The following is a 25,333-nucleotide window of genomic DNA, read 5'->3' as shown; positions in this document are numbered from 1 at the left end:
CTGGTGCAACCTGTAGTTACTCTGGGATGGACGTGTCGAGGTAGAAACAGGGCAGCAAAAAAAGAAAACCAAGTAACTATCTCAAAATAAAATAAATAAATGGATCAAAGCTTTCAAGACCTAATTGAGGTCTAACCAGGTGTGTAGTTGATATCTGACAGCAGTCTTCACTGTAAACATTTGTTGCAACGAGAACCAACAGAACGCACAGTTGTTAACGAAGCATGTCAGTTTAATGGCCGGTGCCAGTTCATGTGAAAAACATGGATTTTATCTCCGTCAACAAGCAATTAGTTGCCTCTCTCTCGCTTTTCTCTCGTCTCTGGTGATCAAAGAGTTTTTAAAGACTGTGATCTGATGAGTGGAATCCAGTGGCAGGAAGGAAACAGTCACTTAGCATCTACTCCGTAGATTTGTGTGATCACCAAAACCTTGGTCTTGTGAAATTTTTATCGATTGTTCTTCTTTCGTTTTTTTTTTTCTGGGCTAAAAATTTTTTCTGGCCTTTTAACTATTCTAAAAGTATTTTTGCAGAAGCCTAAAAGGACAGCTGACAGTTTTCCAGATAGTGTTTGCAATTTATTAGCAAAGAGAAATTAAATATGTAAGCCTGTCATAATGTATATACTAATTGTAAAACAGTTTTCAATCCTGATTCAATGAGACTGCTCTCATTTCATAGTCATTTTAAAATACTGATTAATGCACACATGACCGCACATTATATATTAATGCGATAAGTTGCTGCATCACTTGATAACTCTAGATGGGCTAATGCGGTGCATGCACTTCCTTTTTTATGTCCGCGCTGCGGGGAGGAGCGTGGAATGCGTCAGTGGTCTCTAAAAGCAATCCCCAATTTGTCTGTCAGTTCCGACATACATCTCCACTCCATCTTTAAGATAATCAGGGTTACATACATAACCGAGATGTTTTTTTTATGTCAGAGATCTTGATTATAAGCCCAATGCTGAAAGTACAGGGAAATGAGCTCTGACAAGGCCAGCGATGATGGTATGTAACATCTGCTCAAATTGAACCCTTTCAAGCTCCACAAGGTAACAAAATATGCTTTATTTTATTTTATTTTTCTGTAATTGTTACTCTAAGATCAGAAGAGTTTTATATTATGGTGACAGGAAGATATCCATCCATGTCAGATATAGATCCGGGTCACTGAAGACCCGAATATGTAAGAATGATTGGTGCATTTAAGGCTTAAAGGGATAGTTCACCCAAAAATGAAAATGTGATGTTTATCTCGTTACCCCCAGGGCATCCAAGATGCAGGTGTGTTTGTTTCTTCAGGAGAACACACATGAAGATTTTTAACTCCAACCATTGCTCGCATAATACATGTCAATGGGATGTTTTCTATGGGAGCCACTTTGAGAGTAAAAAACACATAGACATAGGTCATAGATATGTGTACATAGATTCCTCATTCGACCAATCCATGCAGGACCTAATCACTAATTTCGGCAGAAGAAATGGCGTTGGGAATATTAGATGAGGTGTGACTGCTATGAGGTAAAAATAAATAAATAAATAACATAAATACTGTTCAGTTTCTCGCAGTCACATGTCTTTTCGTATATATCGTCAATGTGTCGCCGCGAGCCACAGGGTTTAATATGGAATTGTAAATCCGTGTTTTTTACTCTCATATGGACTCTAATAGAAAATCACCCCATTGACATGCATTATATGAGCAACGGTTGGAGTTAAAATATCTATTTTGTGTTCTACTGAATAAACAAGTACACCTACATCTTGGATGCCCTGGGGGTAAGCAGATAAACATCACATTTTTCATTTTTGAGTGAACTATCACTTTAATTTGTGTATTTTTTTTTTTTTTTCAATGAATAATTAAATAAATATCATATTTTATCAGTGTAGCAGTGAGATGACATATGTTGTGAGATGACGAATCATATGTACGAATCATATGTACGACATATGTTACGAAGGCAATCCGTTTCCTTGGACAATGTTTAGAAAAAATGTTTCACTGCAATTGGCCATTCAAAACCGAATATTCTAGAGAGCAGTGTAAAAAAAAGTTTTGACATTTGGCTCAACATAAAGCTTAAACAACCCCTGTCCCATAAATACTTAATCCGTATGAAAGAAAACGGAGGATGGCAAAAGGATGAGAGGGAGGTAGACATAAAAACATGAGAGATGAAGAGACCCAGCGCTAGCTAAGAGGATTAACAGTCATATGTTGGCATGGAGACGAAGTTGGCCACACGATTAGACAACCTTGCCTTTATTGTATCAGCTACTTCTTTACAGAGTCTGATGAGTGAGCTGTCGTCTGAGAAAATCCAAGGCAGGAAGTGCAGAACGAATGAAAGAGGAACGCATGAAACACTCCAGCGGTCTGAGAAGTCTAAGAAGTCTCTTTTAGATCCGGTGCTTCGACAGTTACAGAATCTTTCCCCCTCCCTTCACAGAGTCATTGTCAGTGCCGCCTGGATCTCTAAACAGTCACTCACAGTACTTTTGTCTCTGGGCTGGATAGATCCTCTGACATCATGGCAGTTACAGCTGAGCGCTCATGGATGGACTATCTGTGTGGCATCTCAACTAGGCCCACACACACACGCACATACAGGACACAACTTTATGATTTTATTGAGAAAATATGCACTAGGGTTTGGAGGAACTTTATTTAAATTTGACATTTTATTGTCATAATAATGCAGAGAGTGTTGAATAATAAGACTTTGGCTAAAGAGAAAAAAACTTCATAGTCCCAGGTTTTTCTTCAAGAAGCTAAATTAAAGGTTAGAACATATTTATGTTCCATTTTTGTAAAAATTAAGAGCAATGAGATGACAGTACATATGGCAATTTGAGAAATATATCTGGATTTATTCTGACTATGAATGCAGTATAATATTTAGTAGTGGTGTGTGTGACGAGACACTTATCTCAAGAGACGAGACAAGATTTTGACATAGTGTTTTTAAAGCTACACTGTGTGATATTTTCCCCCATCTAGTGGTGAAAAGGTATATGACCATCCAATGAATAATGGTTTATGTTCCTCTCAATTCTGATTTCGTTTTAACTCCTACGGTGGCCGATTTAGTCCAAGATTAACATGGCAAGCCCCCTCTTCACATTCGACACGGTGCCATCGAGTGTTAAAACGCGAAAGGCGAAGCTTGATTTTATGGGTATGTCCCTCTTTGGCTAATGTACATTCAAGATGGAGGGGCAACATGGCAACCAGCATTCGAACCCCTCACCCGTATGTATTTTCAATGGCATATTATAAACTTACGAGAATACTTTATTACTTGAAAGAAGTAAATATACATTAATGAGCACATATATTTTTGAAGTGTTTTTAGCTAAGGATAAACTAAAAAAGTTACACAGTTTAGCTTTAAGAAATCCTCAATGATGAAATACATTACTAGAAAAAATGTTTGCAGTTGCATGTGAAATGTTTTAACTCATCTTGTAATGAATGTCATTTCAGTTCTACTTTCTGAGTATGAATTATCATATTCAGTAAAAGACAACAATCGCTGTAAACGTTCTGCCAAAAACTCAACTGACTGGCTTCTTTCGTGTATGATTGTCTATTCAGACCTTAGACCTCCTAACTAAAGTCCTTCCACAAATTGATCATAGATATTAAGTGCAAACAATAACCATAATCAAATTACTCTTTTTCAAAAGTGCAAACAGAGACCACATTAATCTTCAAGAATGATACAGAGCTAAGAAATGGTCACAACTAGAAAGCTTTCATATTGGGAGATATTTGCTTGCCTCAGGGAGTCGCTTTCAAACAGCGGTAACGTATTGATATCATGTTTGAATGAGCGCTCACGTTTAGTTTCACTTTCGTGATTGTGTGTAGTCTGGGAATAGGGAGCGGCGGTGTTGAACGTGCATTTTAAAATATAAGACAGTCGTCTGATGCTTCTGTTGCACATTGAATCCTCCACCACGGAGCTGATGGAAATGAAGCGACTGTTATCCACCTGAATTGAATTGTTTTTATTTCTATAAAAGGCAAAACTGCAGTGGAGCCGAAATGTAAATGTAGCATTGGCATATTCTATCCTAACTTCACCCTCACACTCCGTCATGACAGGTCATGGCAATATGAAGCGAGACAGCTTTTCACCTCGACAAGAAATCTCGTCACAGTTTAGCCTCACGAGATCTCATCCCACCCCTATTATTTAGACATTTTTTGGCAAATTTCTAAACTATAAAAATATTGTTGGTTTAACTTTTAAAAAATATAAGTAACTAGCCTGCCAAGCCAGACCCACATCAAGATGTTTGGTCAGGAAACTCACCATTGAGGACTCAATCTGAGGGGCGGATAAACGGTTGTCTTTCAAACTCCCTCTGCATGCGATAGGATAGCGCTACCACCAACCAGAGCAACGAAGGTGAAACAGAGCTTGTTGATAGATTAAACATTTGCCGTATCCTTTCAGCAAAACTCAGAGCACATCTTCCCTTTTTTAGAATGACTTCAGTGCCGTTCTTTGTTCTTTTCTCAGAGAAAAGCTGAACTCCAAATCTTCCAGAGTCGCGGTCAGAGCTGATTCGAAAGACCGCCGTTCGCCAGTTTCTGTGTTTACTAGAAGCATGCAATAAGCGCAACTCAGCCGTCGTCATTATGACCCCGCCCATCGTCTCTCTACACGATGTGATTGGCCTGGCAAGAGTTAGGGGAACACAGTTCAGAAGGGTATTGAGAGTTGCTAGACGACACTCGTGGACAGATTAAATTTGCTGCCGCTAGGGTGCGTCTAGATTTCTAGGCTAGTAAGTAACCTGTTTGCCTTCAAATTTTGAGTTTATTGAAATCAAAAAATTGAGTTGATACAATAAAGGAAATTGGTTTAATGAATATAAACTCAAAATATTGTATCTGAAACACATTAAAAAAAATGATAAATCATAAAAATAGCACAATTTGGCATGTTTCACTGCTTCATCACAAATAAAACACACAATTACCCAATATGCTTGGAAAATCTTGTACTAATATTTTAATAAAGGTTGTCGATTCTCATTTTTTTTTTATTGTATTAACTCAAATGTTTTATTTCAATTAACTCAAAATTTTAAGGCAACCAGGTCACTTATTTAAGGTTATTTATTTATTTTTTTCAGTGTAAGCAAAGTTTTAGATGTGGGTTCCACTATTGCAGTCACCTACTAGACAACTAAATTAAAGAGTTGGGTATGTGTTCCTTTCCTAACTACACTGTAAAAAAAGTTTTGTCAGATCAACTTAGAAATTGTACTTCATTTGGTAACATCTGCTTTAATTGAGTTTGTTGAAGTTAATATCTCATTTTAGATTACTGCGAATAACTCAATTAAACCAACCCGAAATTCCAAGGTTTTACTAAGGCATAACTGTCATTGGTTATAACTTGGTTTGTCCTGCAAGTTTAATTCAGCTTGCAAGTTTGATATTAGCTACATTGTCTTGCATAATGAAACTTAATTTCCACCTTGATTTAAATATGTATGTTATATTAGTTGAAATCTAAATTTAAGTGTCATGTCACTTCATATTTTGTTTTACCTGAAATCCCAATTTTGCATTGATGTGAACTCATGTGTTCTATAAAGGCAAATATCAGTGTGACTTTAATGTAACTTCATGCGTAGCATAACTTCAAATAATGTTTCTACTTTGATTTAAAGTTATTTATTTTATAAGCTCAAAATACATTTTCATTTTGATGTAACTTAATATGAAGCATAACTTTAAATTGCCTTTTAACTTTGGTGTAAGGTAATTTCTTTTATAATGCTAAAATCCAGTTTCAATTTGATGTAAAGTTGTGTGTTGCTTAACTTCAAATCAAGTTTTTACTTAAATGTAAGGTAGTTTCTTTTATATGGTCAAAATGCAGTTTCATTTTGATGTAACTTCATGTGAAGCATAACTTCAAATCACATATACACTTTCATGTAAGGTTATTTCTTTTATAAAATCAAAATATAGTTTAATTTTTGAGTAACATCATATGTAGCATAACTTCAAAACATATTTTTACTTTGATGTAAGGTCATTTCTTTTGTAAAATGAAAAATATATATTTTCATTCTCATCATGCATAGCATAAAAATCATGTGTTAAACTCCTTAATCACTTCTGTACAAAGGTGAAGTCTCATTCACTTACAACTTCTAATCAGTTTCTCAAAATATACTTTAAATCAGTTTTTATTTTAGCAGGGCAGGAAGGAGGCAGGACACAAACAGATGTTTAAATGCCCAGGTGGGGCATTTTATTTTCAAATAGTCAAGGAAAAGGAGGAAAGTGAGGGGCTGAGGGGTCCTCCTGGGCTTTGTGGGGGCCTCTTGTGAGTTTGGGCATCCGGGTGAATTCGGGAAATCACTTGCTTCGTGCTGTGGATAGCTATGTCAGCCCAGCCTGGGTCTTAAGTCGTTTCCTAGGAAAAGGAGAACACACATTAGACAGGTTATTGTACTGACATGTTGATGTAGGCCTAAATGTTTTACTTTGTATAGATGACAATGTTGGCAAAAAATCTGATCACACAGATCCATGAAAAGGACTAACATCGTATGATGTATGCCAGACTCATCGTTGCTTAACTTATGGACTATACGGTTTAATAGCCTATAGGCCTACATGTGCATTCTGTCCGGAGCACCTAATAGTCAACATGAACAACGCACCCACACCCTGTCAAAGTTTTCACAGATTTGTTTTTTGTAGTCTAAACAGAGTATAGCAACATAATTATTAAAAACCTTTACATTAAAACCTGTTTTTACAACCTTCCTTTGCAATATATGCTATAACTGTTTTAGATTCCAGTTGAAAATGGCCTCGTGTAAACAGTCCCTGCTGCTTTTTGCGGCCTTTATATCACTTTCTCCCTGATGACTTGAGTAGGGTCAGCTGTGCCCTGGCAGTTAGTGCAGGAGGCAGCTGTAATCAAGTATGGGTTGCTGCAGAATGGGTGTCGACATGTCATGGTCATAAAGTTTATCATTGGTCAAAGGTGCTCAGTTTACAAATACTTACAGTAAAATAAAGCAATATGCCATCGTATATCATAGTTGTATTACAACTACCACGGTATGAATTATTTCAATGACAGCTATGTTTTTCTAGCATGATGACAACTAAAGCTTTTTTTTATTATTATTTGCAAAACAGCTAGTGCAATTTTGTCTCTTAAAGGTTGGGACCCCATTAAGAAAAAAGAATACGGAATATGGAAGTAAATGGGGTCCACGGACAGTGGCGTGCACAGACCTCCGTAAGACCTCCAAGCGAGTTCGGGGGCAGGGGAGAATTGTTGCTACAATCATGCTATATTAGATGTACAATAACAATTGTAGAAAAAAAAATGTCCAGAAATCAATTTCAATTGTACATTGAGAACATTATTTGATGTCTCTCATAATAGTAGTTTCGAGATTCTTCACTTTAGTGAATAAATACACCAGACCGCAATCAATGTTCAATGACCCCAGTGGTCTAGTGGTAGAATCATGAACCGCAGTTTGCAAAGTTTTGCGTTCTAATCCGGCCTCGCATATTCATTATTTTTTTTAATAGTTGAAGATGTCTATCAGTGGTTTTATATCAGCAGGTACACGTTTGTGTGCATTTGTTTTGTGATTTCACCGGAAAAATATAGCCAAACCTCTACAACGCCGTGTCTGCTGTAAAGATTGTGCACAAGCAAACCCGAACGTAAACCCCGCTTAGCCTACTTTTAAATTTGATTGGTCAGCTCAATCATTTTGACAACTACTGAGGCAGACCAGACAACAAATTACACTTTTTAACCTTTTTATCATCCTAACATGGGGACAGTTTGGCCATTTCTATTATTCTAATCAATGCCTATGGTGGTTAAGGCCCTGGCGCAAAGGGCACTTTCTCTTTTGCAATCAAATGGGCAGGGGCTCAAGCCCCAACCGCCCCCTTCTCGGCGGTAGTGATTGCTCAGAAGTCGCACCTCAGAATATGTCATGGCAAATACACAACATTTGCACCTGGCTCTGATGTTTCTTCAGTGGTGAACCTAGGATATTAATCGTCTTGCACATACCATTCCAATGGTCTGAATCTCTGTTAGCCTACAACTTGGAAAAACAGAGGTTCAGACAATGTGAACCTCAAAGGTGGATTCGGCTCTCCTAACCATATTTTGACACCATACACATGACACTTGGTTTCATTTAAAATCAAATATAAGCGCAACACAATGAATTACAACTTCTCATCTGGTCAATTCTTGTATTTAATAGTCAATTTATCATTGGCATTTTTTCTTTGCTGATAGTTACAACTAATCAGCTACCTATAGAGAAGACAAGTGTGTATAATAAAAAAAAAAAAAAAGACTTCAGACAAACCTAAACAAGGTAGATGCTACATTCCTTTAAACCATCTCTCCTTGTTATCAAAAATATTTCAGCAAAACAATAACATAAATTACTTGTCCTCCCACCACCCAAATGCTTACTCCGTTTGTAGCAACTTCACATAAAGATTGTGCACCTTGCTGGACTTTTTCTGACCTTCAAGGTCCATAAATAACTTTTGGATTGTCTCAAATGTGTATTTTAGATCTCGTGGGTAGCTGAGGTTTAGACAATACATAAGGCCAAAAAGAAAAGAAAAGGCAGATGCAACCGATTTTAAATTATTCAACACCACATTTCCTTCTATGACGATTCCCACGTCGTCTGGCATTTCAAAGGGTCTCTCACATGGTTTTCGTTTCACAAAGATGGCCATTGTCTGTTTAGAGAGATCATCTGATTCCTGCTCATCTGTTATATCCTGTTTGAAAAGTGACAGCAAAAGAAATGTAAAGAAAAATGGTACACCACATATTATAATAATTAAAAGGTTTACCTGGCAAAACCAGTACCACACACACTATGATATTTTTTTAAACACTTCAGCTACACAACAGGACTTTAAAATTCAATATTTAACACATTTCTATTGTTAACACATAACTAAAATAACATAAGTTTCATTTAAAATGTAGATCAAATAGATTTTTTATACATATTACAAACAAGTTACGATATTACAACAGAACAGTGGGCATCATCAACCAAAACTGTTGTGTATTTGTCCTTACCATGTAGTCTTTTATCAGGTTTTTTTCATCCTCACCAAGGTAGAGAATGATGGATCTAAGGATACACTCTCTCCTTATATTTATGTCAGTAGTCTGAAAATTAAAGATTTATCAGCAGTAAATACCAATGAATAAAGGCAGTGCAGCAAAAATGTAAACTAAAGCAGGCTGTAAACAAAGCAAACAACTCATTTTACTGTACCTCATCAAATGCCAACATGTATTGGCTAGTTTTGGAACGAATGGCTCCACCTCTGGTTTTGATAACTTTTTCAAGATGTGTGGAAAGTCTGTCTAATTCTGCAAAGAATCGAAACTGAAGGGGGACTGTTGTGATGCGGAGAAATTCTGCATTGATCTAAAAGAAAAAATAACAAATGTGTTCTCATTAGACAACATAGCAATTACAGTAAAATCAAACATGCTTTACTTGACAAAAAAACAAAAACATACCTCATTCTCCTGGAAAAGAGTAGGCCATCTATTCATAAAGTCAGCTATTTTTGGCTGTTCTGTGACGACTTCATAACGTCTATAGGCAAAAGTTCTTGCCATAATTTCCCGAATGACTTTATCATTGTTTTTTTTCTTTGCTTCTTTCAAAAGGGTTGTGCGCAGTTTTTCAAGGCTCTCTCTTGTTTCACCAACTGGCAGACTAGGACAGTAGTTTGCCTCTGCTCTTCTGGGTCTTTTAATATTCTTAGAAGGGTGAGCATCTTCGTTACCTTTAGCTTTTAGTGAATTAACATTAATTTCGGCACAGCCATGTAATTTCAGCATGGTTCTATAATTGGCCATTTTGAATTTTAGCCTCTGCTTCCATCCATAGGATCCACAACAGGAACCAGGCTCATTTAGGCAAGGATGTGTCTCCACTAATGCCTCTGCTACCTTACTAAAATCAGTGTCTAATGGATATGCTTTGAATTTGTAGATTTGATCTGCCACTTTGTGTAGAATATCACTTTTCATCTTTGACCCAACAGTCAACACTTTCTTATTAGCTTTGTAGTCTGCATTACCCCTTTCTAATTGAAGCTCAGTCTCGTATGAGAACAAAGGGATTGGGAAATTTGATGGCCAAGGATGGGTTCTGGACAAAACAGACTCAGGATGGGAAATATTTGTAGTGTCTGTGCTGCTTTCTGTATTATATGAGATTTCAGATGTAATGTCATCCATCTCCGTGGCTGAGGTGGCTGGAGAACCTAAATCTTGCACTGGAAACATTTCATCCTGCAGCTGAATTACTTTTATGGTGCCAAGGTGTTGTATTTCAGAAATGGCAGTAACATTAACAAATTCCCCGAAATCAGCATCCAAGTACTGCAGCCTTATGTTTCCTCTCAAATTAAAAGTCTTCTTCACTTTCTCAACCATATCATCCAGAGATGCCGGCAAGCCATTAGAAAGGATCATTTTATGTGCATCATCTTTACCAAAAAGTACTCTAAGCACTATGTTCTTTGTGCAAGCCATGGTGACAATCTAAAGAGAGAAAAGACATAACATTCATAATAGTCACCAAATAAATAGCAATATATATCTGTCAAATTCCTAATTACAATTACCCAGGCATGTATGTATCTCTTTACTGTTGTAAGATTCATCCCTGAAACACAGTAATCTGCAAGTGGGTACACATCCATTAATTCATGAGGCTCTACAAGCAACAGTTCTGAAGTCAAAGACTTTTCCAAGACAAATGATCTGTAGTGTTCAAAGTACCATGCCTTCAGCTTCCTGACAATAAAACATAATCTGTCTAGCACAACAACCATTTGGACAATTTCACAAAACTCTGGGAGTCCTGCTAGGGAGCCATGTGCCAGAATCATACCAGTCTTGTAATTTAGGCCGTTGTATGTAACATTTTTCGATAAACAAGCCTCTTCAATATGCACATATTTTTGCTTTAGTGCTTGTGCAATGTTTTCATTTAGAACACCAAGTGGAAGTGTAGAAACATCTGTAACTTCAAGAGATGGTTTAGGGACACAGCTCGCATGCAAATAATATGCTATCTGAAATTGATGTTTCATTGACAATGACTGTAGCACATTCTTAAAGCTGCCTGTGTGTCTGACAACTCTCTTAAAGAAACTATGTTTGGATTCAAAGCGCATCGTCCAAACTGCCACCAGTGGACCAAACTGACGAATAAGTTGTGGATAGTGCTCCAAGTAATGGTGCTTTGGCCGAAGTGTTGAATCTGGAAATACCTCTTGAAATCTCACTCTGTGTTCTGAGATCTTAAAATCAAGATATGCAATAGAATCTTCAGTGTGAACTGGAGTGACAACAAGGTCTACAATATCTTTCAAGTCTGTCAAGATCTGCCATGCTTGTTCCTCACAAGGAACCTTACTGCCAATCAACAGAGGCAAAAATCTAATCAAAGCCCAATTTTCATGAGCATTTCCACCCACAGTCTTTTTTGATGCAAAGTTGATAGGGACAGAACAAGGACGATTTGTTTTATCAGTCCACTTAAAAGGAAATTTGTGTATTGACTGATTTACATCATCCAAAGTGAAATACTTCTTGGAGATAAGCACGGACAGGCACAGGGCAATTTCAACTGGCACAATTCCTTCAAATATGTCATGGACAATATCAGGTGGAAATCCAGAGGTTACATTGAAAAATGACAGTTTTTCTGACAAAATGCAAGTTCTCTTCACACCACAGTAACTAGGCAAAGACTTTTGTCTGATTGTTTTAAGGTGCTCTGCATGAATTTCCTTTGTTCTGAAACAAAATGCCCCACTTCTTACTTCTTGGGACTGTATGTCTGACTTTTCAGCAGTACAAAACCTGCACACATAAGTTCCAGAAAAGTTCTCAACAAATCCTCCAATACCATGTGCAGCAAGATTATCAGCAACAACAAATTGAACAGTACCTTTTAGAATCCGGCCCAACTTGCTAATGAAAACACCATGTTGCTCCAAGGTTACAAGATCATTTATCAGTGGCTCCAGCACCTTCTCATAGCCATAATTCTTAACATCTTCAGATTTGATTAAAGCAGCCAAATAAATTGATGACAAAGATGACTGACAATATGAGGGTAAGCTTCCTAGAACCCAATACACTCCACAAACTTTGTGCTTTTTCTTTGATGTGCCAAGAGGATTGCAGATTTCGAAATCATCCACATATAGTATCAAAGAAATAACTGAGGTTTCTGAAAGTAAAGGATTCTCTTTAAAATGTAGTCCATCACGATATGATTTATACACCGATGTTTCAGTGTGTACTTCTGATGTTCCTTCTGTAAAGTTTATTACTTTATCCAAGATAGGTTGACAATTTAGCACCTGCTGTAAAGATTTCAATAATGGTACATACTGGAATGTTCTGTTTTTCTTTGGGTCTAACACATATTCAGTTGGCTCAACCACATTAAAATGATTCTTATAGTAAGCCTTTCGTCTCCATGAAGTGGACAGCGGACCACTATCTGCAATTGCACAATGAATCGGATTTGACTTACAAAGTGTTGATGCCAACTCATGCAGTACACTCTCCTCTATCTGGTAGTTGTGATGCTGAAAGACCTGACTAACAATGCTCTGTGTAGCTGGCACACTTAGAGAGCCAATTAAGTAACGTAACTCACAGAGAAGATCATTAATAGCTGAGCTAGATACAAGATATATGTGCTCTAGCTTTAATAACAGTGAAGCTAGGTTTGCTTCAATGTCATTCAACTGGTCTTGTTCTTCATTGGAAAAGCCCAGACTTGAACATCCCTTAGTTGGTTCCTCAAATTCTGAGTTATTATCAGTTTCTACTGACAAGCCTGAAATTGCCCTTTGTTCAACAACTCCAGGCTTGAAGTCTTCCAATCTGAAATTTCTGTGTTTTCTGTATTTGTGGGTTTTAAAATTGTTATAAATGTTGGTTTTATAAGAGCAACCTAAAAACATACAATTGATTGTCTCGTAGTTTTTAAGATGCACACTAATGTGTTGAAAGTACTCTCTGTCTGATGAAAGCTGATTGCAGCCACAAACATGACATACGTACAGAACAGCTTCAACAGCTTGATGTTGTTGCTTAGATGGATGGCCTCTTGACAAATGGCTTATTAAAGCATTCCAGGTTTTAAAGCGGCAGGGGCAGGTCAAATATGTGCATGGATACAAATGACCTCTTCCATGGTGGTTATGGTCAAGTCGGTAGTGTTTTAGGAGCACAGATCTTCTTTGAAAAGATGCATCACAGTCTTTGCATGTCCACATTAATGTTCTAAAAGACAACAATACAAGACTATTTTATATACAACACAATGCTTTCCAATCAACACTGCTTAAACGTTAAAAAATCATTTTGACCTCTCAATTTTGTGCATTAAGAAACTTGGTGAATTTTATTTGACCATTTACACGTTTTTTTATTTTTTCAATCTCCTACACCCAAAATAATTTCCTACACTGAAATGTTAGTGTATCATGACAACAAAATATATTTGTGTGATGCATTCTGCCAACAACAGAAAAGTATCACTCAACTCTAACAATCTTAAAAAAATATCAACATTATACTAATATTAAAAGGAACATCACAACTTACTTTTAAGCTGCTAAATGAGTTGTACCAAACAAGAAACACCACTTCCAGCTGCTTCTCATCATGCCATCAGGTATTCTTCTTCTTCATATGTTTTTGAATGGTGGTTGGCAACTAGCTTTTAGGAGCATTACCACCACCATCTGGACAACAGTGTGGCTTGTAGATGACACAACTCTATACCGCCCTCTATGCCTGGGGTTGACATCCCATCCCAAGCTCTGTTAGAAATTGTATGTTGATTCAATGTACCTTATTACGTTTAAACAGCATTCCCTTGTTTTACATTACATAAACTTGATTAAAGTAGGCTACATCAACAAAATTACTTTTTATTGGTAGAATCAGGTAAAAATAGTTCCTTAAGTCAACAACTGCACATGTTCACTTTTTACAGTGTATAGTGGTGAGATTGTGGTTGTACCTCTTTCTGTAAGTTACATTGTTAAGCCAATGGGTCTCTTAGATCACATAATCTTCACATTCTCTTTCACAAAGAGTTTTTGTTTACAGATTTTTTTTTTCATCATCTGAATCCCTGTCAATCGTAGCATATCATTGTAATGGCTGGTTAGGACCAAAACTCTGATTAACATAGAAGAAAAAAAAATAATGTTTTCGCATTTTGCGGTATCATGTCGCGTCTGGTTAGGACGCAGTGTCACGGATAGGTCATAACGACAGATGCTGTGCTCTGTGAGATGCCACGGGTGCATCCCCTTTCCTAGGCACCCTCAATGGGCTTTGGAAGGCAAGGCCAGACACACAGATACTATCTCACACTGGGACCAGGTACCCTCACTATGCTTAAATATGCCATGCTGGACCGACGGCGTGTGCACATGTCTAACGTGTATCCATGCTGCGTCGTCTCGCTGCGTGGAGTTAATAACAAATGTTGCTTATGCGGTCAACCCTCAAACCTCCCCCACTACCCGTAACATGTCTCTTACAGAGCCGTATGTTTCACAGTATGGAAAATAATTCACTAAAACTCCTTACGCCTGGACAAAAGAAGGACCTTGAATGTCTCTTAGCTTCATAATGAAGTTCTCACAAGTCAAGTGACTGCTGACTGTCTGAAACATTGTGAGGCCACTAAAGCAAATCCTGCTAAAGCATACAAAGCAAACAGATAGAGTAGTACGGCTGTCAAACCAAAAATTCCTCAGGCAGTTTAAAGACCCGTCTATAGACCCGAATCAGTTCATCGTCGTTTAATAAAATCTGTTGCTATGACACTTCCGCAGCCATAAATCAAAGTTAGTCATTCAGCTGTTGATACTAAAATGGAGGATATGGAGATTTTGTGAGGCCAGCACTTTGTTCGCACCTAGTTAGACAGAGACGGTTTTATTTTCAGCCGTCTGATGAACGGCTCGGTTATGATTGTTAGACAACATGAATAATGGCCCTGAGAAAGTAGAGGAATGGAAGGAGATATAAATAAAGACATCAACAAACAATGAGGTGTCAGTGCAAGTATGATCACATTTACCGGGCAGATGCCACCGCAACATTTATCCTCCTTCTGAAAGACAGATAGCAGGATGGAGAATGAAAGTCAACCCCATATCCAGAATTGTCATTATTGCAATTTTTGATGGCCAGCTTAGCTGTTTTACTCAAAAGCGTCCAGCGGAGTTATTGGTTTGCTGGCTATGCTACAAAAAAAAAAAAAGGATACATAAAAGTAAATAACTAAAAATATAGGGGATCATTTTTCCTTTATTTCCTTTGCTTTATTTTCCATCATGCTTATTTGAATGCCAGTAAATAAGCAAATCACATTGCAATCTCTCTTCTCTCCCCCCTCTTTCCCTCTCAGTCTCAATGTATTCCATATCACTCTCTTTTTCACGCTGTTTGGTGCGGGATTAGAGCTCTCGAGCTATGTTTAAATGGTTTTCATGCAAATAATCACTAGCCTCAGCACAATTATTTAAAGTGCTAACAACAGAAAACTGCATCTCACTCAGGCTGACAGCAGTCACACTCCCACTTACTGTGGCCATCTGCCTGTGGCGTAACACACTTTTTACTCTCTTTTCCTGTTAAAGGTTTTGAACAAGCTCTTGTTGATTATCCCCGCGCGTCGTCATTGATATTAACCAGAACGAGGATGGAGGACTCTAATGCTCCTTGATTTGGGGCCTTTGAAAAATGCTCATTTTATTTTGGGTTTTAGATTTTATTTTTTTTACTGGAAAATGTATTTATTAGGATGTGTAATTTATTAAGCCAGCTGGCTGGGGTGTACGGGGATCACTGTAAGCAGATGGTTAGTTAACTTTTCTTTAATATAATAATATAATACATGGAAGATAAATAGATGGTAATGTTGTCCAATTGGAATAAGCCATCCTTTATTTTGTTTTAGTTTTTTGGGGGAATGGCTTAAAAAGCACATATGAATAATTATAATAGCCCAAGGACAAGTAAATAAATCACCATGCTATTGGCCAGTAACTTTATTAAGAACTACGGTGACACTTTATTTTAGTGTTTAATTCTCAATTTTAACTAGTGGCTTATTAGCATGCATATTATTAGGATACTGGCTGTTTATTAGTCCTTATAAAGCCCATATTAATGCCTTATTCTGGATGACCTTATTCTACATCCCTTAATCCTACCCAAAACCTAAACTCAAACCTTACCTTAGTAACCATTAAAAAAGCAGTAAATTAGGAAACAATTGAGGCAAAATTTGTCGTTAATAGTAGCCTACTAGTGTTCCCTATAAAGTGTTACCATAACTGCAATTAATTATGGTTAAAAATGATATTTTACAAATATAGTCAGCCCCTAATTGATGTAATTGGCGTGAACAGTGTGTTTTAGATCTTTTACAAATCAAACATAATTTATGTTTGTTAGAAAATGTACTATCCTAGGGGCACTATGACACATCTTCTGAAAGAGTGCAGAATCTCCTGATCAAAAAACATGTGAAGAAAACGCAGAAACAAATGATCTCATATTATATCCAAATGAAAAATAACGTGATCATACCCATTAAAAAGCATATAAATCACTTCCCACTGTTACTGAATGAGATGTCGACCTAGGACCTGCTATAGGACTGTGCAAGCATTAGGGGCATATAATGCAAGTCTTGATCTACTCCATCTGTTTCGTTCTGAATCCGATCCAGATGTAGTCTTTGGAAAAAAACGTATGAACTTCATGAAACGGTACCCAGGTTGATAAAAAAAAAAAAATAGAAAAATGCATTAAGCTTGAATAAATCTTTGAATGAACCCATGTGCACTGAAATGATTCTGGGGTCATCCATCTATAGAATCAAACCTCATTCTAGAGTTTGAAAATCACTGGATTGAGAGGGCTGAAAGGGATCACGTGGCAAGAACAACAACAGTACATCACGTCAGGAGGTAACCTCTGACGCAGGTGCTCATGGGAAGGTGCTAAACGGGTGCAGTGGCAGGCTGTGAGCCTCATTAGGCCCAGATGCTCCCCGACACACTCACGGGCCTGCATACACACACTTCGACAGATGTCGAGGTTGCAGAGGTGAGGACCAGGATTAGGGAAAGGCTCTTGTCTCAGTGATTAGATCTGAGAAAACAGCTTGAGCAAGGCCACTAAATGCCCTGTTGGGTGCACCTGAAGCCATAAACCAATGACAGTGTGTATATATGTGCATGTGAACCTGTAAAAAAAACATCTTGAATCCATTATAGTGGAATTATGGCCATGTTCTTTTTTTGTGCAGAAACCTGTAACACATACATCCTCATGGAAGTCACAATAGCGATTCTGTGTCGTAATTGTCCTAGCCACATGTTGATACATTTGATACATCGCCACTTGAGATAATTAGAGATGTGGTTCTCATATAAGTGATATCAGAACCAATACAGCCTATGTTGTATCCTTCATCTTTTTTCCATGCATCCCTTCCTTTCCACCCTCAAGAAAGCAGATCAAGAATGCTTTCTTGAATCTAAGAATTTTATTTTTATTTTTTTTATCTTCTCCGTTTTAATTTTAGACTTATATACAGACTAGATATATATACAGAGGTGGACAGTAACTAAGCACATTCACTTGAGTACTGTACTTAAGTAGACTTTTTGAGTATCTGTACTTTACTTGAGTATTATTTTATTATTTATTATTATATTAATTTACTTGAGTAATTATTATATTGTACTTTTTACGCCGCGACATTTCTATCAAGGTCTTCAAAGTCGAAAGTCGTTTCTGTAGCAGCTTTGAAAGTCAGCGGATTATATTTTTTTCTTTAAAATGTGTTTGTTTTTTGCAGAAAGCCTTTCAGGAATCACTCTTGTGGGGTCATGTGAAGTTCAATGATTTTCCAGCATTTTTTGAATACTGATCAGTTTATAGCAAAATGGAAGAAAACAGATGTCAAAATCTTCATTTTGGCGAGTATTTACATAAACAAATTGATTATGTCTTAAGTTAACGTAAACCTATGGGAGAATATCAGAAATGTATCAGTGTATTGGATCCGTGCATTCGGCCTTCAAGTGACAGACGCTTTTTCAAAAGGCTTTGAAACATTTATACACATATTTAAATGAGTTTAAGTTAGTCGTATGCTAGTATGTCGGATGGAGCATCACTGACTGACTTAAACCATAATGGCATAGTGTGCATTTATACAAAAATAATAAAATGATGCGTTGTCATAAAATATGACATTTACTTTTGGTACTTAATTACTTTTGAAAACAAATACTTCTGTACTTTAACTCAAGTAAAAATCAGTTTTTACAACTTTCACTTGTAACAGAGTAATATTTGACCAGCAGTAATTTTTCTTTTACTCAAGTCATAAAGTTGTGTACTCTGTACCTCTGTGTGTATATATATATATATATATATATATATATATATATATATATATATATATATATATATATATATATATATATATATATATATATATATATCACACAAAATTAAGGAAAGAGACTTTGCATTATGTAACTTCCACACCTTACACCTGCGCGTCAAAAACGATGGGTCAGCAGCAGGCAGTCCTGAATACAAAGCCAGCGCGTCGCCTTTAATGCAGTGATAAAAAGTCTGTGTCTGTATTAGTGACATGCAGGATTCGTAAGGCACACACTGGTCTCTGGACAGATTGCAGCAGCTGGTGTTTGTGTCAGCAGGGTACAGTGAAGCAGTGGCTGAAACTGTTACTGTGCAGTGCCTCATTGCCTACTGATGAGATGAAATGTCAGTTGCATTTCTCCTGCTGATCTGCACCCGGTAGGCAAGCTGTGCCTACTGCGTGAGGAGTCTGTGTCCTAACATTGTGAGAGACCTCTGGATCACTCATTGGCTGTAAAAGCAATGTGGGCCAGCAGGAACTGTTGTGGGAAATATATCGTAGTCACTCTTGCACTATTTCGTGTAACGAGTCTATCTCAACACTGTATCTTAGCAATGTGAATCAGGAATTGTCTGGAAACTTATTAGGGACTTTTGACTTTTTCATTTAGTGATCTCCTTTCCATATCCATCTTAAGTTTCTATATGTAATGGTCAAGAGCACAGAGAAAAAAAGAAAGAAAAAAAACGAGCACGGCCATCTGTGCACTGCTGCCGTACATGTGTGGACTGAGGGGGGCAGGTTTGTTCAAACCAGGCTCTGAATGAACTTTGCAAAGACAACGTACCCTCTAAAAAGTTTTGTACATGCTCTGTGTGACATAAATGACTTGAGTATCCAGCTGCACTGCAAAAGTGTTCAGTAAAACAAAATAAATTTAATAAATGTTATAAAATAGAAGTAAAGGAGCTCTAATCCCACATTTTGAATGGATAGAGCAGGTTTTTGGTCTTGCCCCCTTGCTCTTCTCACCACCTTATGTTGTTTACACATATTCGTCTAAAGATATGTTTTAATTGCACTATTAATATTTATTTATTTATTATTCATTTTAATAGAAATATTTTGCATGGAATGTATTGCGTTCCAGTACGTGAGTAGTAAGTCGTATCTATCCTCTTGTAGGTGCAGTAACGGGCGTTGACCAAGAGAAGGGGGCCGGCCAAAAAAGACTGCCTTAAACGTTCTTCTTTTTCCAAAATGTTTTTCTTTTTGCTCTGCGGGAGTAAGACAGAGCTTGCCTCTTGTCACAGATTGCCATATTACATATCTCTTCATCTCTGAAACACACACATATATATAAAACTCCCTTTTTTCGCACATAAACAATGAGAAAACCAAATGGACAAAGTCGGAAAGGAAAAGCTGACTGAAAACGGGCGTCTGTCCGCTGATGTTTGTCACCCCAAACCTGACGGTTTTTTTTCTCCGTAGCTTTTTGGGAGTGGATATTTCTCGTCCAAGGACGCTGCAAGGAATTTTGGACTGATGGATTTGTGATATCTCAATTTTTGCCTCTCCTCAGCTGTGCGTTTCTTCCCTTTGCTATGAACTCTTTTGTATGGACTTGCCCCTCCTCCTCCCCTCTCCTCCTGTCCTCTTTGAACCCCATTGGAGTCTTACTATCATTGCAATCACCCCGGGTTTGGTAGGTATGTCTTTCCTCTGTCCTCCTTTCTCCTTTTCAATATCCTCGCCTCACTTTTCTCCTCTCTGTCTCCTTTTCTCTGCCACAGCCAGACCATTCACATTCATTGAAAAACCACCTAAGAGGACTTAATAGCTTCTCTAATGCACTCTGACCTCTTATCAAATACAGCAATGCTATTTTCCTCCCATAACTCACAGTATTTCTCATCTTGCAACATAAAAAAAAAAACGGGGGGAATGTTTTATGAGAAAGTGGAAAGACTGCAGCCGAATCGAATGAAGACTTTGCACTTCGCTTTATGTTTTCCCCTTTCTCATTCTTGTCTCCCCTCTAAAAGATCATAAGTAAAAAGAAGCAAGAGCAAAAATAAGAACGCTTAGCTGAGAAAATGTTCTCCTTTTGGCTTCTTTAAACCCAAACGAAGCTCAGTGCCATAGAATGTCTGCCAGTTGTGTTTGTTAATTAGATTGGTTGACTGTAACATAAACTCCATTCCATCCCCCTCTCTCTCTCTCTCTCTCTCTCTCTCTCTCTCTCTCTCTCTCTCTCTCTCTCTCTCTCTCTCTCTCTCTCTCTCTCTCTCTCTCTATACGAAGGCAATGACCTCTTTGCCTCACACCAATGACGGTGCCACAATGTAACAGACACCAAATACACGTTTGCCTTTGAACTGATAACACACATTGATGTGAATATTGTCATTGACATTCCTTCGTCTCTATATTGGGAACGTGTAAATATGTAACTAGCTCTGAATGATATTTATCAAATATATATATATATATATAAATTTATGGTACATCCGTAATGTGAAAACTTATTTTATGATCACATATGGAATTGTACCTCTGTTTGTCTGAGACAGTGATTACAAAAGCAGTAGATAGAGAGGCTGTATTAATGTCATGAGTCATTTACTTACATTAAGCCAGTGATAGAGATTCTGTCGGCTCTGCAGACAGTCTAGCAGAAAGTGCTGTTCTTGTGAATGTACTTTGTATTCAGCCATTTTTAGTACAATAAATGGACTTATCAACATCCGCTTGCTGTGTTTGTAGTTTTACTAACAGATGAGCAGTTTAAATGCATGAGACCAGCTGTTTTTGAATTGACATTAAAAAAAAAAAAAAAAAAAAACGTACAAAGAAAACATATTGTGATTACATTAGATGCTGATACTATGGCATTTTAATATATATATATATATATATATAATATACAACAGTGAATACTTCTTAACCAAATAATTGCAATTAATCAGATCTAAAATAACAAGTTGGTTTACATAATATATGTGTGTATAATTATAATGTATATATATAAATACTACACACTTCTTCATGTATCAAACACTTGTGCGCGCACACACACACACACACACACACACACACACACACACACACACACACACACACACACACACACACACACACACACACACACACACACACACACACACACACACACACACACACACACACACACACACACACACACACACACACACACATTTATAATAGTATAGTTACCAGTAATATTGATGTTGTTTGTTAATATTGATAAGTCTTTTATCAGTCACAAAAACTGAGAATATCGAAAATATGACAACTGCAAAAGAAGACAAGATCTGATGAAAGACAAAATGCACAGTGCAAAAAGATATAGAATTGTTATTTAGGTGAACTGTAAATTTGTTTTTGAAGACAGTGCTTATGTACCCCCCCACCCCCCTTCACAGTCTCTAATGAATCATAAAGCAGCAATCAACAATATCATGTTTCCTTTCTCAGAGAGAAAAGAAAAACACTCTTGCATTTGCATATCAGTACCCAAGGTGGTCAAGGAGAGCGACAACAACAAAATTTGTGACATTTTTATTCAGCTGGAAGAAATCCGCAGAACTTTTGTTATAGCTATCCCGCTGTTTGAGCGGTATTTAATGTCTAAAATAACATTGATTATAAAAGAAGTGCAGGGTGAGGGTGTGTGTGTGGGCATGTTTTCATGCAATATGAGGGCACAAATGTGTATAATGACATGGGTATGAATAGGTATTACAAGGAGAGGGTAAAATATGAGGACATTTCCCATGTCCCCATTTTTCAAAATGCTTATAAATCATACAGGATGAGTTTTTTGATAAAGTAAAAATGCAGAATGTTTCCTGTGGGTAGGGGCAGTGTAGGGGGACAGAAAATATGGTTTGTATGGTATAAAAACCATTACGCCAATGGAATGACCCCACATTGCACAACAACAAATGTGTGTGTGTGTGTGTGTGTGTGTGTGTGTGTGTGTGTGTGTGTGTGTGTGTGTGTGTGTGTGTGTGTGTGTGTGTGTGTGTGTGTGTGTGTGTGTGTGTGTGTGTGTGTGTGTGTGTGTGTGTGTGTGTGTTTTGCTTGAGTGGGTGTAGTAGCAGTAATGACAAAACACATCCAGGAAACTGTGACTCTATTTTCACATTCTAATTCAAGCAGTGCTTGATGACAAGATGAAAGACATGCTTTTTGTTTTCCCACTCGCACCTTTCACAAACACATTGTGTATGTGTGTAAGAGTGGGCTGTGAGAAATAGCGGTGATGTCAGCAAGTAACTAAAGGTACTCTAAATGTGACTGAATTTAATTAAATCATAACTTGCAGGCCTAATTAATGATTGATATAATAATATAATATATAATTTCCACCAGAGATATAGCTCATCTAGAGATCTTCTTTTAATAATTATTGTTATTATTATTATTTTTTTACAAAATGTAATTGGTCTTCAATGAAAATGATGGGGCTTATAAATTAGTTTAGCTAATTTCTAAATGTGACACATCTTTTCCAACATTTCACAGTTTTGAATTTAAAGTTTGTACATTTAAACTCAACATGTGATGTAACACATTTCTTTTTGATTTTGTAGTTTATAGTTTTTGTTTGTTCCCTGCATTTTGGTGATGATGGTTTATAAACAACGTACAGTTGAACACAGGATTTGTAGCTCGTCTAATGCTGAAAGATGGAGCGGTTCCGCGATTAAGGTTTACGCTCGTATGTTGGAAGCAGGCGGTGAGTAAAACTGCTTCAAATGTCTTTGTGTGGTTAGCTATCGACTTCAATTCAAATGCGCTACTATTCAATTCAATATTGTTCATTCAAATGCGCTACTATTCCATTGTTTTTCTATGTAAACACGCACTAGTCTTGACGTGTAAATCCATTCCGCTTGCTACTGCTAATATTAATTTGCATACAATAGTCCATAAACCAAAGGATGTCCTCATAAACCACGAATTAACCCACACAAAAATATTGCAAAACTCGCGAGAATGACAAGCCTCTTAGCATATAATGTTATAAGTTACAGTACATACCATTGAGATGTCCTGCTGTAGTTGTTGTTGCTGCTTTTCCTGTTCAATTTCAGCTTCTAGATCTGATTCTGGATCATATATGTATATGTATATGTACCATATATGTTAGATGAGGTCGAAGTATTCACAGGACAGTTCGGGGGCAACGTGGAGGCAGGGTGGGGAGTCAATATGACAATGACAGTGGTCGTGGCTGTGCACACTCGGCGCGTGTGCGAGGCAGATCTGGACGCGCTGCTCATAGTGACACGGGGCAGGGGCTATAATGCATAATATATAATATATATGTGCCCCATATATGGAATCAGAGTGCCTGTATGTAGTAAATGGAAAATCTCTACAGCAAAAGGCAAACCGCTAAATGCATTCAGTTTGTTTCTACCATGTATTAGTGATGATTTACACAGTTTGTTTACTATTTACTATTTACCTGAACACATTCAGTATTGTGAAATATAGCAAACAGAAGGTGAGGGAGATTTTAGGGGGAAAGAAGTGCTGCATTTTATCATTTAAACATGTGGCTTTTCATGAAAATTCTATAATCCAAGATTGCCACCACCTTATGATGTCATAATATGCTAATTAGTTGGGAAAATTAATAATTTATCTTTTTTAAAATTAATATTTCTCTAATTTACAGAAAGTTTCTATCTTTTATCACTTGTCAAAATGTCAAAATCGACATTTTAGGAAAAAAACACTGATGCCTTAAGGGTTAAGAGCTTCAGAGCTTTCAGACGCTCTCAATGGAATAGCTGCGCATGCTCGTCATTCTTTAGCTCCGCCTACACAATACGCTTCCAGCCACTCTTTTTTTTTTTTTTTTTAGAAGGACTTTGTACAGTCTATCTTTCTTTCATAAATATATTAAAACTAAAGATGAAGGATGTTATACTACTATGCAGTACCCTACTATGCAGTAATATATATATATATATATATATATATATATATATATATATATATATATATATATATATATATATATATATATATATATATATATATATATATATATATATATATAGTATTTTTCTTTAATCGCCATGCACTGCACTGTATAAGCAAATAAACAACTTTGACTCTTGCCTCTAAAATGCTGTTTGACATGCTAGGTGCTGCCCTGTGGCAAAAGACCTCCAGCCTTACACAATCATTTTGTCTGAGTGAACATTAAGTCTTGGCGGCATGTGTGTATATGTGTGTCTGTGTTTGTATGTTTGTCTTAAGGGCACTTCCTACGTGAACTGGCTGTGTATGCTCTCAGACAGATGGTGTGAGGCAGTGTTTGGCTAAACAGGGCATTTACCTGTTACCACACAATCAATCAGTGCAGGCAAACTCACATGCTCAGCGCGTTTCCAACACCTCTAGCGCAGATGTGTTCTAGTTTCAAATATACGTACATGGCCACGCTATTCTCAGATCCGTATATCCCCCTGGGGTCCTCACACAACTATATCCCAGTGCCCTGTTTGAGCTGGCTAAGGACATGCCTGACTGTAAAGAGAATCCCATTAGCGAGGTCTTTAGTGTTTTGTGGGTCGGTTTTGGCCCGTCCACTCGAACTGGCACAATGCTGGCCTAGCGCTGGGCAAACAGAGGGTGCTTATTATAGTGCTGCGCTTCTGTGCCAGCCTAGCCAAGCCTGACAGTGCCAGCTCACAGCATAATCCACTCTCTCCACCTCCATCCTCTC

General features: G+C 37.3%; 1 protein-coding gene across 3 annotated transcripts in view; it reads left to right on the top strand.

Annotated features, from left to right (window-relative positions):
- pcdh1b (protocadherin 1b) overlaps positions 1-25,333 on the top strand; it is a 228,579-nt gene that overhangs the window by 156,265 nt on the left and 46,981 nt on the right. The window contains exon 5 of one of the 3 annotated variants that reach the window (XM_067457425.1): positions 19,744-21,309. The exons of the other annotated variants lie outside the window; for them this stretch is intronic. Coding sequence (XP_067313526.1) covers positions 19,744-19,799 — 56 coding nt within the window. The 3' untranslated portion in view covers positions 19,800-21,309. Of the gene's footprint in view, positions 1-19,743; positions 21,310-25,333 lie in introns of those variants that run through there. 3 annotated transcript variants of the gene reach the window in all.

This window comes from Pseudorasbora parva, chromosome 11 (assembly GCF_024679245.1).
Source record: "Pseudorasbora parva isolate DD20220531a chromosome 11, ASM2467924v1, whole genome shotgun sequence".
NCBI classification, from domain to species: domain Eukaryota; kingdom Metazoa; phylum Chordata; class Actinopteri; order Cypriniformes; family Gobionidae; genus Pseudorasbora; species Pseudorasbora parva.
This window is presented reverse-complemented; position numbering and strand designations above follow the sequence as displayed.